The sequence below is a fragment of the Convolutriloba macropyga genome, chromosome 12, assembly GCF_964194025.1.
Source record: "Convolutriloba macropyga chromosome 12, txConMacr16.3, whole genome shotgun sequence".
Taxonomy (NCBI): domain Eukaryota; kingdom Metazoa; phylum Xenacoelomorpha; order Acoela; family Convolutidae; genus Convolutriloba; species Convolutriloba macropyga.
Window position 1 is genome coordinate 14,351,288 of NC_134479.1, and position 13,542 is coordinate 14,364,829.

At 34.1% G+C, this 13,542-nt stretch overlaps 1 protein-coding gene across 3 annotated transcripts in view; it reads right to left on the reverse strand.

Annotated features, from left to right (window-relative positions):
* The window catches only part of LOC142350886 (lisH domain-containing protein ARMC9-like), a 100,833-nt gene that overhangs the window by 35,715 nt on the left and 51,576 nt on the right, over window positions 1–13,542 (reverse strand). For all 3 annotated transcript variants that reach the window (XM_075402870.1, XM_075402871.1, XM_075402869.1), the window contains 4 exons: window positions 13,174–13,228; window positions 13,024–13,108; window positions 12,663–12,814; window positions 2,469–2,618 (listed from right to left, as the gene is read on the reverse strand). In XM_075402870.1, the coding sequence (XP_075258985.1) occupies window positions 2,469–2,618; window positions 12,663–12,814; window positions 13,024–13,108; window positions 13,174–13,228 (442 nt within the window). The remainder of the gene's footprint in view (window positions 1–2,468; window positions 2,619–12,662; window positions 12,815–13,023; window positions 13,109–13,173; window positions 13,229–13,542) is intronic.

Genomic DNA, 13,542 nt, shown 5'->3' on the forward strand with positions numbered 1-13,542 from the left:
TTGAAGATCGATTAACTCAAATATGAACGAAAAAAATAAACATAGCTGGCAGATTGCCAGAAAATAGCCGCAATAGATTCGTAGATCGGCAGTCTAAAAGAAACAGTAAAAAAGACAGACCAAAAAAACTCGTCTTTTCATTGAAGGCTGATCTGATATGTTTTGATTAAAAATATGTATAAGTTATTGCTGCCTCTATTAGCTGATCTCAAATCCTTCATTTAGAGTGACACACACTCATTTGACCTTATCTCTTTGAATTAAAGTAAACAAAAGTCAATTTCAAAGTGAGGAAGTCATTTTTGAGAGTGAGGTAAGTCAAGTGTGACCAAAAATTTAATCACGCGCATGAACAAAAAAAATCGCTCCATTAAGAGCGAAAAATGACGTCACACATGCAATTCAGTTGAAATTGCATGAACGAATGAACAAAAAGTGGCTGTGACGTCATATGGTCGTAACAAAAATCATGAAATAAAAAAAACCAAGAGAAGGCCAATAATAGCCCCAGCTATCGCTGTGCGGCTAATAAAAATGAAATCAATTGCAAAAATTTTTAAAAATGCTGCAAATTGTGATACTAAAATCTTCAGAATCAATTCTGTGTCTTTAGAGGATATCCATTAACCCCATTCCAAGCATTAAAAAATTCATTGGCTCAAAGATCGATAGGCAATAACTTTCTGAAAAAATCTCAAACTTCAAAAAATAGAAATTCGTTCCATTGAAATGTTGAAAACTGTTCAACTAATATCAAATTTGTTGAACACCCTAGTTAGTTACAATATCAAGCCAATAAAAAAACTGCAATCACGCCTCATCAGGGAGCCAACAAGAGACATTAATGACATTAAGAAAAATGAAATGAACTATCAAAACTGGTAAAATAAAAAAAATCAGCGATAATTTTTTGAATACAAGTAGAGCCAGAGTTGTTAAAAACGTTAGATATGAAATTTAAATAGATTCATTTATGTCTCATCAGAGGGTCTATAAGACCTGTCATTACCAAAAAAAAGCAATCAGCCTCATATAACCTAATGGTTCCTTCCTCGTGATTAAATTGAAGCTAAAAGTATTCAAAAAAAAATTCGCAAACGTAAACATATTCGGCAAAGAGCCGGGAAATAGCCGCCACTGATTCCAATAACACCGATTGGAACTGAAGGAACACAGAAACAATGATAAAAATTCATTGTTGTACAAAAACCTTTAAAAAAGGGAACTATGTTTATTGGATTCTGTAGTCATGCATACTCCTAATTCCTAATGATAGGCAGGGGCTGATATCAATGCGAAAACGCATTAAAGATGTTGACTAAGATCAAAGTTCAAGTAGTGGTGTTTATGGGTTTATCCCGTTTCTATTTTGATTTAGTTTTTCCATAATGATTCTGTTCACTTTACATTGCTTTGCTGAGTAAAAGCACCTTGAGCTCTTGAGCTTAATGAGCGAAGAATGAAACTAGCCTAGAGAAGTCGATAAGATTTCATGCAAAAGTTGAACCAGCTATGAACTAAGGCAAAGCGAAACAAATTTTTGTCCGACGAAGTATCCAGAAATAGAAGCGCTATAATAGACAGCTGAGGGCGCCTATTAATAAGCAGACAAAATTTTTATTCTAGTTGATAACAAACTGATTCATCAGATAATTGGTCCTCTTGATGAGGTTGAAAATTGTAGGAGTCTGTTTAAGTAAATTAGGAATGTTATCTTGCTTTGTCTAGCCCGAAAAACCCTGTTAGCAATCTTATTTAAGGACGCTAACATAAATCATTCCGATTACATTCAATTTCAATATCTTCGAAATGTAGATATGTAATGAGTATTATGATAAATTTTTTTTTTCATTCACTCCTGGCAAGCTTTGGTAGAACCAAGGTTAAAATATATTTTTGATGCTGACATCAGAGCATTTCAGTCTCACAAAAATATAGCATGCTTCAAAGCAGAGTTCACGCGCTGCAAGTTATCGGATTCCAAGCGTTGAGCTAAATTTGAGTTACTAAAATGTGTTGGGTCACTTAATCTAATTATTACTGCTGAGATGGTGACTCAACGCTGTGGTTCTATAATAGTCAAGTAATCTAAATAGTCAAGTAATGGTGTTGAGTCACCATCTCAGGAGTAATAATTCAATTAATTGGACTAACTGTTCATCAGAAAAACAATTAAAATTGTACATGAGGAGCAAAACTTTCAATAAAAAATACGACTCCGTTCTTAGTGTGATGGAAAATACTTTCCTGGCAAAAAATGGAGACAAAAAACTACAATATTTTTAGATATGCAGACAAAAAACTAAAAAACGTTCATTAATTAATTCGAACGTGTACTAATCAGTACACGGGCGCTTAGGTAGAGACAAACAAATGCTTATTCGACTAAGTAAAAACCATAGCAGTAAAGTCCTGAATTACATTTTAGAAATTGTTTCGAAATTTAAAAAATAAACTTAACCACGCACCTCTTCTTCCTCATCCTCCTCTTCATCTCCCGACTCGTCTGGATCCTTCGGCTTCTCCTCTGAATTCAACTGTCGGATGATGAAGTCAATCTGTCTGTTCATCTCTGCACTGTCTGCAGACTTGTACTGCTTCATTATATCCTCAAGACCCTAAAACATACACCCGTTCCAGGCATCCATAATCTATTCTACAAGCTTTAAAGTTGTGTTGTCCAATCATAGTTTTCACATATTAATGAAGGAGCTTTAAAGTATGTATCAAAAATGTGGACCAAATCTGGGAGGCATACATCATAGAGAAGAAAAAGCACGACATCGTAGAAAAAACGTAACCGGCAGATTGCAAAAAAATGCCGCCGTTGATTCCCATAACCCCGATTGGGACTCGTGAGTACGCATCCTTGAGTACCAAATAACCAATTTTGTGGGAATCAAAGCAAAAACTAAACATATGGCAAATATCAATTCGGCAGTAAATATTTTTGAAAATCAGTAGACTCCAAGTAAGAAAACCTCATAATTACATGCAAAATTTTTAACCAGAGCGTACCATAAAACTTTAGAAGCCACAAAACACCTTTTGGCAGTTGTTGTAATGGCCGAAAAAAGGATAATAAAACTCCAAATGAAGACCAAGATCCACTCAAAAATTCACCTACAGATTTCGAAAACTTACCTATCTCAGTCAATGGAAATAAAAGTTCAGTCAATGGAAATTAAAGCTCATGAGCTGACCAAAAGTACGCCGCACTAGAAAGCCAGAGAAAGAGTTATTTTTGAGACTAAGCAATTAGACCATAAGAAAAACAAACAAACTTCACAACTAAACATTTATTTTTTGAAACTCAACTTAACAAATTCAGACAGTCCATAAACCTCACGGCCCTATATGCGCAAAAGAAAATTAATAAACATGAAAGCAAATACAAAATTGTCCAGATAATGTTTAAAGAGTAACGAAATTAGGAAACGCTAGACGGCCAATGACAACCGTCATTGAGACTCAGCCATGATACGACAAGGAAGATAACAGACATGCAAGAATAACATCAATTTTTGATTTTCAAAAAACTAACAAAATCATGGAAATAATTGCCATGGTCTCAAGCAAAACATTAGATTCACTGATTCCTCATTAGCGACCAATACAATCATGCATTAAAGCACAATAACCAACATTGAGAAAACAACAAAAAAACAAATTTCGTAAAAAAAAACTCGAAAAACTAGCAATAGCTACGGTTTTAAACAACTATTTCCATTAACTGAATCCTCATAAGCACATATCGGAGTTGCCATCAATGAGAACAAAAGATAAGTCGACAAAAGGCCCAAAAACATAGCAAAAATCAAAATTAAAAAAAAATTAGTGTCAAAATCAAAGAAAGAATTAGCTGACATCAGAAACAATTCAACAATTCAACCGGTCAACATAATCCCAATTAGCAAGCTATGAGACCTCTGCTTAATGGGACTAATTTATAAACCAACAAAAGGTACAAGAGATAGTAGAACAGAAGTACAACGAACAAATGATTCACTGAAAAATCTTGGGAAACACTAGTGTTAAAGTGAAATCCAAGAGCTGTTAACTCGAACCATATCTATTCACATTTGACTTGAAAAGAAGCAATCAGAGCTGTCATCAATGATGGGAAGCGATAAGACAACAGAAAATGACCACAAATAGTGTCAAAATGATAAAAAAAAAAGTATTAGCTTCCGATGAAGAATTCAAACAATTTTAAGATTTCAAAAAAATTTTGAGATTGAATTGACTAAAGCGACAAAAATGAACAGTAATAAAAAAATGAACAGTTTCAATTTTAAGATTTCAAAAAAATTTTGAGATTGAATTGACTAAAGCGACAAAAAATGAACAGTAATAAAAAAGCCAATAGAAGCAAAAAACAAAAACATAACTGGCAAATCATCGAAAAGTAGGGGCCGTTGACCCGCTTGATGCACATTGTGATTGAAACAAAAAATTGAACAAATTTAGAGATAGAAATTGACAGAATTTTTCTTGTGTCAGTGTTCTTATTTGGTGGGTTCTTAGTTGATCTCACTCTTTTGAATATTGAACGTAGTTCAATACAAGAAAAATTTAAAGTCCATTCAGTTGAAACATAGTGAAGTAAGTCAGAAGCCAAGCAGTGAAAATCGGTGACTTATGTAAAAATCAAAAGGTAAACCCAATTAACCAGAAACATAGCTGCACTAGACATAGATTAGACTTTGAAGGGATTGGAAAAATCGTTTCGAAAAAACCCGATCAGAAAATCGAAAAAACAAAAAAATCAAACAACCACTAGAGAAAGCGAATTTTTGTTCAAACAGCGTTCTCTCACTGTAATTTCAAAAAAAAAATCGAAAAAATTTCACGCCGCAAAATTCCAAACCACTCGCTTTTTCGCTCCCTTTCCTGTTTCGGCGTGACCAAATTCATCAATTCAATTTGACTTCATCATGAAGAAGTGTGAACATATCTTAAAAACAAGAAAATCTTTGAATTGTAAAACAAGAGAGCGCCAAAACAGTAGCCGTTGAGAGGCTGACGGCGGCTATTAAATGAGGGGAAATTTTGAACATATTTGTGCTTCTTTTATTGACCAACATTGGCATTTGTTGGTCAAGTTTACTTTTTCACATATTAATAATAGTTTTCACATATTAATGAAGGAACTTCAAAGTATGTATCAAAAGTGTGGACCAAAACTGGGAGGCATACATCATAGAGAAAGAAGAGGCACATCGCAGAAAAAATGTACCCGGCATATTGCATAAAAATGCCGCCGTTGATTCCCATAACCCCGATTGGGATTTCAAATAACCAATTTTGTGGGATTCAAAGCAAAACCTAAACAAATGGCAAAATTCAATTCACCAGTGACTATTATTAGAAAAAACAAAAATCAAAAACCTCAAAAAAAAACTTTTAAAAAATTAGCGTCAAAGTCAAAGAAAGCATTAGCTGAGAAAAGGAACAATTCAACCGATCAACAAAATCACCATTAGCAAGCTATGAGACCTCTGTCTAATGAGACTAAATTTAAACCAACATAAAGTACAAAAGATAGCAGAACAAGTACAACGACCAAATAATTCATTGAAAAATCTTGAAACAGTAGTGTGCAAAGTGAAAACCAATAACTGTTCCCTCGAACCTTTATTTGGTTCATTAGGAACGAATCGGACCTGTCATCAATGATAAGAACCGATAAAACCACAGAAGATGACCACAACGACTGTCAAAAGTGATATTAAGCATTAGCTACCAATGAAGGATTTGAACAAATTTAAGATTTCAAACATAAGTGATTGAATTGATTAAATCGACAAAAATTCAACAGTAAAAAAAGCGAAAAAGGCCCCGATAGAGGCGAAGAGCCAAAACATAGCCGGCAAATTATCGGAAAGGAAAGTAGCCGCCGTTGACCCAATTGCCGCACATTGGGATTGAAACAGAAAAAATTTAGAGATGGAAATTGACAGAATTTTTCTTTACTGTCAAGTGTTCTTATTTAGAGGGTAAATTCTGAAAATTCGGGTATATTCTAAACTTATACTTAATTCAGCTTCTAAACTGAAGGCTATTAAGCATAAAACTATACGTAGTTCGAAACATGAAAAAATCAAAATCCATTCAGTTGAAACAGTGATTGAAGAAAGTCAGAAGCCAAGCGAGAAAATCGCTGATTTATGTAAAACAAAAAAACGTGATCAAAAGGTTAACCCAATTGAACAAAAACGTAAGACGACTAGTCCTGACCCACAATTCAAAGAATTTTCCTTGACTGAACAACAATCTAGACCTAGATTGGACTATGAAGGGACTAGAAAAACCATTTAGAAAAAACCCGATCCGAAAATCGAAAAAACAAAAATCAAACAACCACTAGAGAAAGCGAATTTTTGTTCAAACATCGTTCTCTCACTGTAATTTCAAATAAAATTGAAAAAATTTCACTCCGCAAAATTCCAACCCACTTGCTTTTTAGCTCTAATTCCTGTTTCGGCGTGACCAAATTCATCAATTCAAATTGACTTCATCATGAAAAAGTGTGAACATATCTTGAAAACAAGACAATTCCCCCAATAAAACCAATAAAATTCAAAATCTTTGAATTGTAAAAAAAAGAGAGCGCCTTGATAATAGCCGCTGAGAGGCTGACGGCGGCTATTATATACAGGGGAAATTTTGAACAACCTTGTCCTTCTTTTATTTTTGTCCATTTGTTGCTCAAGTCTACTTTTTCGCATATTAATCGTAGTTTTCACATATTAACGAAGGAACTTCAAAGTATCAAAAATGTGGACCAAATCTGAGAGGCATACATCATAGAGAAACAAGAAGCACGACATCGTAGAGAAAACGTACCAAGCAGGTTGCACAAAAATGCCGCCGTTGATTCCCATAAACCCTATTGGGATTTCAAATAACCAATTTTGTGGGATTCAAAGCAAAAACTAAACAAATGGCAAAATTCAATTCGCCGGTGACTGTTTTTAAAATCAGTGGACTCCAATTAAGAAAACCTTATAAGCACAAGCAAAATTTTTAACCAAAGTACCATAAAAACATAGAAGCGACAAAACACATTTTGTAATGGCAGAAAAAAGGATAATAGAACTCCAAATGAAGACCAAGATCCACTCAAAAATTCACCTATAGATTTCAAACACTAACATATCTCAGTCGAAAAGAAAAGTTGCAGCTAATAAGCTGACCAAAAGTACGCCGCACTAGAACGCCAGTTAATTTTGAGACTAAGCAATTAGACCATGAGAAAAACAAAAACTTTCACAACTTTACATTTATTTTTGAAATTCCACTTAACAAATTGAGACAGTGCATAACACTCACGGCCCTATATGCGCAAATATAAATTAATAAACATGAAATCAAATACAAAATTGTCCAGATAATGTTTAAAGAATATTCAAAATTAACAAAAACTCTAGCTAAGATTTGGAGCAAAAATTAAGAAAATAGGAAAAAATAGGAAACGACAGAAGGCCAATGCGAACCACCATTGTGACTCAGCCATGACACCACAAGGAAGATAACACATGCAAGACTAGCACATCAATTTTTGATTTTCATAAAACTATCAAAAACATAAAAAATAATCGCCATGGTCTCAAGCAAAACATTAGAATCACTGATTCCTCATTAGCAACCAATACAGTCATTCATTAATGAACAACAACCAACATTGAAAGAACAACAAAAAACAACCAAATTTCGGAAAACAATAAAAAAAACTCAAAAACAAAAAAAAACAAAGAGTATAAAACTCAACTAATCAATAGCTACGGTTTTAAACAATTATTTCCATTAAATGAATCCTCATAATCATTTATCGGACCTGCCATCAATGAGCTCAAACGATAAGTTGACGAAAAGCCCAGATAACCCCGCAAAAATCAAAAAAACCTCAAAAAAAATTAAATAACTAGCGTCAAAGTCAAAGAAAGCATTAGATGAGAAAAGGAACGATTCAACCGATCAACAAAATCACCATTAGCAAGCTATGAGACCTCTGTCTAATGAGACTAAATTATAAACCAACATAAAGTACAAAAGATAGTAGAACAAGTACAACGAACGAATAATTCATTGAAAAATCTTAGGAAACAGTAGTGTGCAAAGTGAAAACCAATAACTGTTCCCTCGAACCTTTATTTGGTTCATTTGGAACTCAATAGGAACGAATCGGACCTGTCATCAATGATAAGAACCGATAAAACCACAGAAGATGACCACAACGAGTGTCAAAAGTGATATAAAGCATTAGCTACCAATTAAGGATTTGAACAAATTTAAGATTTCAAACATAACAGTGATTGAATTGATTAAATCGACAAAAATTCAACAGTAATAAAAAAGCGAAAAAGGCCCCGATCGAGGCGAAAAGCCAAAACATAGCCGGCAATTTATCCGAAAGGAAAGTAGCCGCCGTTGACCCGCTTGCCGCACATTGGGATTGAAACAGAAAAATAAAAAAATTTAGAGATAGAAATTGACAGAACTTTTCTTAACTGTCAGTGTTCTTATTTAGCGGGTAAATTCTGAAAATTCGGGTATATTCTAAACTTATACTTAATTCAGCTGCCAAACTGAAGGCTATCAAGCATAAAACTATACGTAGTTCAAAACATGAAAAATTCAAAATCCATTCAGTTGAAACAGTGATTGAAGAGAGTCAGAAGCCAAGAGTGAAAATCGCTGATTTATGTAAAACAAAAAACTTGATCAAAAGGTTAACCCAATTAAACAAAAACATAAGACGACTAGTCCTGACCCACAATTCAAAGAACTTTCCTTGACTGAACAACAATCTAGACCTAGATTGGACTATGAAGGGACTAGAAAAACCATTTAGAAAAAACCCGATCCGAAAATCGAAAAAACAGAAAAATCAAACAACCACTAGAGAAAGCGAATTTTTGTTCAAACAGCGTTCTCTCACTGTAATTTCAAAAAAAATTGAGAAAATTTCATGCCGCAAAACTCCAAACCACTCGCTTTTTCGCTCCAATTCCTGTTTCGGCGTGAACCAATTCATAAATTCAATTTGACTTCTTTATGAAAAAGAGTGAACATATCTTGAAAACAAGACAGCTCCCCAATACAATTCAAAATCTTTGAATTGTAAAAAAAAGAAGGCGCCTAGATAATAGCCGCTGAGAGGCTGACGGCGGCTATTATATACAGGGGAAATATTGAACAAATTTGTCCTTCTTTTATTTTTGTCCATTTGTTGCTCAAGTCTACTTTTTCGCATAATTGTAGTTTTCACATATTAATGAAGGAACTTCAAAGTATGTATCAAAAATATGGACCAAATCTGAGAGGCATACATAATAGAGAAACAAGAAGCACGAAATCGTAGAGAAAACGTACCAAGCAGGTTGCACAAAAATGCCGCCGTTGATTCCCATAACCCCGATTGGGACTCGTGAGTACGCATCCTTGAGTAACAAAATAAATTTGTGGGATTCAAAGCAAAAACCAAACATATGGCATAAATCAAATCGGCAGTAAATATTGTTAAAATCAGTGAACTCCAAGTAAGAAAACCTTATAAGTACATGCCAAATTTTTAACCAAAGTACCATAAAACCATAAAGCGACAAAACACATTTTGGCAGTTGTAATGGCTGAAAAAAAGGATAATAGAACTCCAATTGAAGACCAAGATCCACTCAAAAATTCACCCATATAATTCAAAAACTAACATATCTCAGTCAATGAAAAAAAAAGTTGTAAGCTAATAAGCTGACCAAAAGTATGCCGCACTAGAACGCCAGTGAAAGCTGTTCAATTTTGAGACTAAGCAATTAGACCATGAGAAAAAAAACCTTCACAACTAAACATTTATTTTTAAAATTCAACGTAACAAATTGAGACAGTCCATAACACTCACGGCCCTATATGCGCAAATATAAATTAATAAACATAAAATCAAATACAAAATTGTCCAGAAAATTAAAGAACAACCAAAATTAACGAAAACTCAAGCTAAAATTTGGAGCAAAAAATATGAAAATAGGAAAAAATAGGAAACGACAGAAGGCCAATGCGAACCACCATTGAGACTCAGCCATGACACCACAAGGAAGATAAAACACATGCAAGACTAACAAATCAATTTTTGACTTTCAAAAAACTATCAAAAACATAAAAAATAATTGCCATGGTCTCAAGCAAAACATTAGAATCATTGATTCCTCATTAGCAACCAATACAGTCATTCATTAATGAGCAACAACCAACATTGAAAAAACAACAAAAAACAACCAAGTTTCGGAAAACAATAAGAAAACTCTCAAAAACAAAAAAAACAAAGAGTATAAAACTCAACTAATCAATAGCTACGGTTTTAAACAATTATTTCCATTAAATGAATCCTCATAATCATTTATCGGACCTGCCATCAATGAGCTCAAACGATAAGTTGACGAAAAACCCAGAAAACCCCGCAAAAATCAAAAAACCTCAAAAAAAATTAAATAACTAGCGTCAAAGTCAAAGAAAGCATCAGCTAAAACAGGAACAATTCAACCGATCAACATAATCATCATTAGCAAGCTATGAGACCTCTGCCTAATGAGACTAAATTATAAACCAACATAAAGTACAAGAGATAGTAGAACAGATGTACAACGAACAAATGATTCACTGAAAAATCTTGGGAAACAATAGTGCTAAAGTGAAATCCAATACCTGTTAACTCGAACCATAGCTGTTTAAGTTTGACTTAAAAAGAAGCAATCAGAGCTGTCATCAATGATAGGAAGCGATAAGACAACAGAAAATGACCACAAATAGTGTCAAAATGATAAAAAGTATTAGCTTCCGATGGAGAATTTGATCGTATTCATCACATTACGTAGTTCAATACATGAAAAAATTAAAATCCATTCATTTGAAACAGAGTGAAGTAATTCAGAAGCCAAGCGTGAATATCGGTGACTTATGTAAAACAAAAAACGTGATCAAAAGGTTAACACAATTAAACAAAAACATAGCAGGACAAGTCCTGACCCACAATTCAAAGAATTTTCATTGACTGAACAAAAAACTAGACCTAGATTGAACTATGAAGGGATTAGAAAACCTATTTAGAAAAAATCCGGTCCAAAAATCAAAAAACAGTAAAAATCAAAAAACCACTAGAGAGAAAGCGCATTTTTGTTCTAACACCCTTTTCTCACTCTACTTTGAAATTAGAACGAAAAATTTCACGCCGCAAAATTTGAAACCACTCGCTTTTTCGCTCCATTTCCTGTTTCGGCGTGACCAAATTCATCAATTCAATTTGACTTCATGAAAAAGTTTGGACATATCTTACAAACAAGACAGCTCCCCAATACAATTCAGAATCTTTGAATTGTAAAAAAGGAGAGCTCCTAAATAATATCCGTTGCGAGGCTGACGGAGGCTATTAAATACAGGGGAAATTTTGAATATATTTGTCCTTCTTTTATTTTTGTGCATTTGTTGGTCAAGTCTACTTTTCTTCAGTTCTTTCTTCATTTTATTCTTTCGGCTGCAATTTTACCCGTCCTAGCCCATTCGTACATGGGTTTTGTCGGGCAGGCTAGAGCTCCTGTGGTTGTTATGTTTGCAAGGAGGCCATCAATTGATGTCGATTTCGATTGATTGTCGTCGATTGATTTTGCCATGATTTCCAATTTAAGGAGTGGGGGCCTATTGTCTCCACTATATAAAGGGAAACGCATCTTTTTACCAAAAGAGTGCAATACAGACCATGTTACGGTCAATTTACATCGCCAAATTGCATCGGAATTCCGTTCGGAATGCAAAGCTTCGTCAAAACAGATGATGAATAGTAAGAATTGACGTGAAAAGCCGAAAAAGCTGTCAACAGATTTTTTTAAAAAAGACAGCACACCGATACAATCCATATACTTCGGATTGTAAAAAAAATATAGGAGCGCTATAATAGTCGGCTGAGATGAGGGCGGCCGTAAAAACACAAGTGCACCGCAATATAGCTCCGCTCAGCTTACAACTTCGCAGCTATAAAAAAGATTTTCTGGAATAACTATTCGACGCTGCTAAATTATGGGATGCCTGAATTCTAAGTTTTGAAGCTCTAAAATTACGTTTTTCCGATTTTTAGCTTTTCAAATTTTTAAACTGCTTGACGAACTTAATTGTTTTCAACTTCTGGAATGGGTAGAGACATTTGTTAACCTCCAATGTTTTCTGCTGAAAAGTTTAACTGCTTCTAACTATTTGAGGATAAATCGAAATAAACAATTTTTTGTTAGCAAATAAATTTTTTTGACAAAATCGAGAGGTACAGATAAACACTGGCGTTCTCGTTAGAGTCTATCGCAAGCATCTCCGATTAATTAACTCTTCATTAATTAATTCTCAAATATAGCCAGCAGATTGTCAGAAAATACCCGGAAGTAATATTCATGACCTGTATAGAACAAGTATAGAAATTGACGAATTGACGGAGATTTTGGACAAACGAAATGTACAATTACGTGCTATTCATGATTAAATTTGCCAGTTTACTTTTATTGGTAATATTTCTGATTTCTTTACACTTGATTGAATTTAAGTGGCAAAACACTATAGTTAAGAAAACTTGAATGGACAAAACTTTTTTGAAGCTACCTATCTAGTGAACTTTTTGAATGATTTACCATAGATTTTGCTTCGTGTTTCACTTCAGGGACGCATAGTATACTGTATAGAGTCCCATTGATGTACGGCCGGATGTCATGGTAATCGTGCCCCAGCAAATCCGAAAGTACGCTCAGAATTTTACTCGGAAAGCCGCTGCAGCGTATTTTCCCTTAAACACACAAAACGACAAAGTTGCAAAACAGTTCAAAATTTCTTGAGCCATTGTCTTTGGAGCTTTTAAATACATGAGCTTACATAGAAAATTGGTGGGTAGGTTAAAATTCGACCAACTGAATCTGAGTTTAGATCACAGCTGATATTGAGCAGCTATAAATTTTCTACTACTTTCTTAAGTATGAAGAAATAGAAAATTCTCACCTCTAGTACGCAGACACAAATTCATAAGAAGCGCAACTGAATACTCCAAAGAGTAGTCACTTAGGGAGTCAAAGTCAGTCAGCTCCTGAATAACATACTATCATGAAGAATCAGACAATATTTCCAATTAAAATGTATTTCACTTCGTACCTCAACAAGCCACTCGATCAATCCACTTTTGATCATAACAGTTTGCAATGAACGCCTAAAACATGTACAGCTTATTGTTTTCGTATTGAATATAGTTCCTTTTAAACATTAAACTTTCAATCTGACTGGTAAGATTTCTTTTGCATGCTATCCTGAAATTAGCCGCTGATGAAAATAAAACGCCTTTTTTGATAGTTTCAAAGTGTTCTAATTTGGTGTTTTAGTTAGATTACAACTTTGATAATATAATGCATGTAGAGTTAAAGACCGAGCTTCATCGGTTTCTCCAGTTTATTCCGATTCTGCCCTTGTGACCTTGGCCGCATTCACTATATCGCAAAAAAAATTGAATGAATTTCAAATTCCATT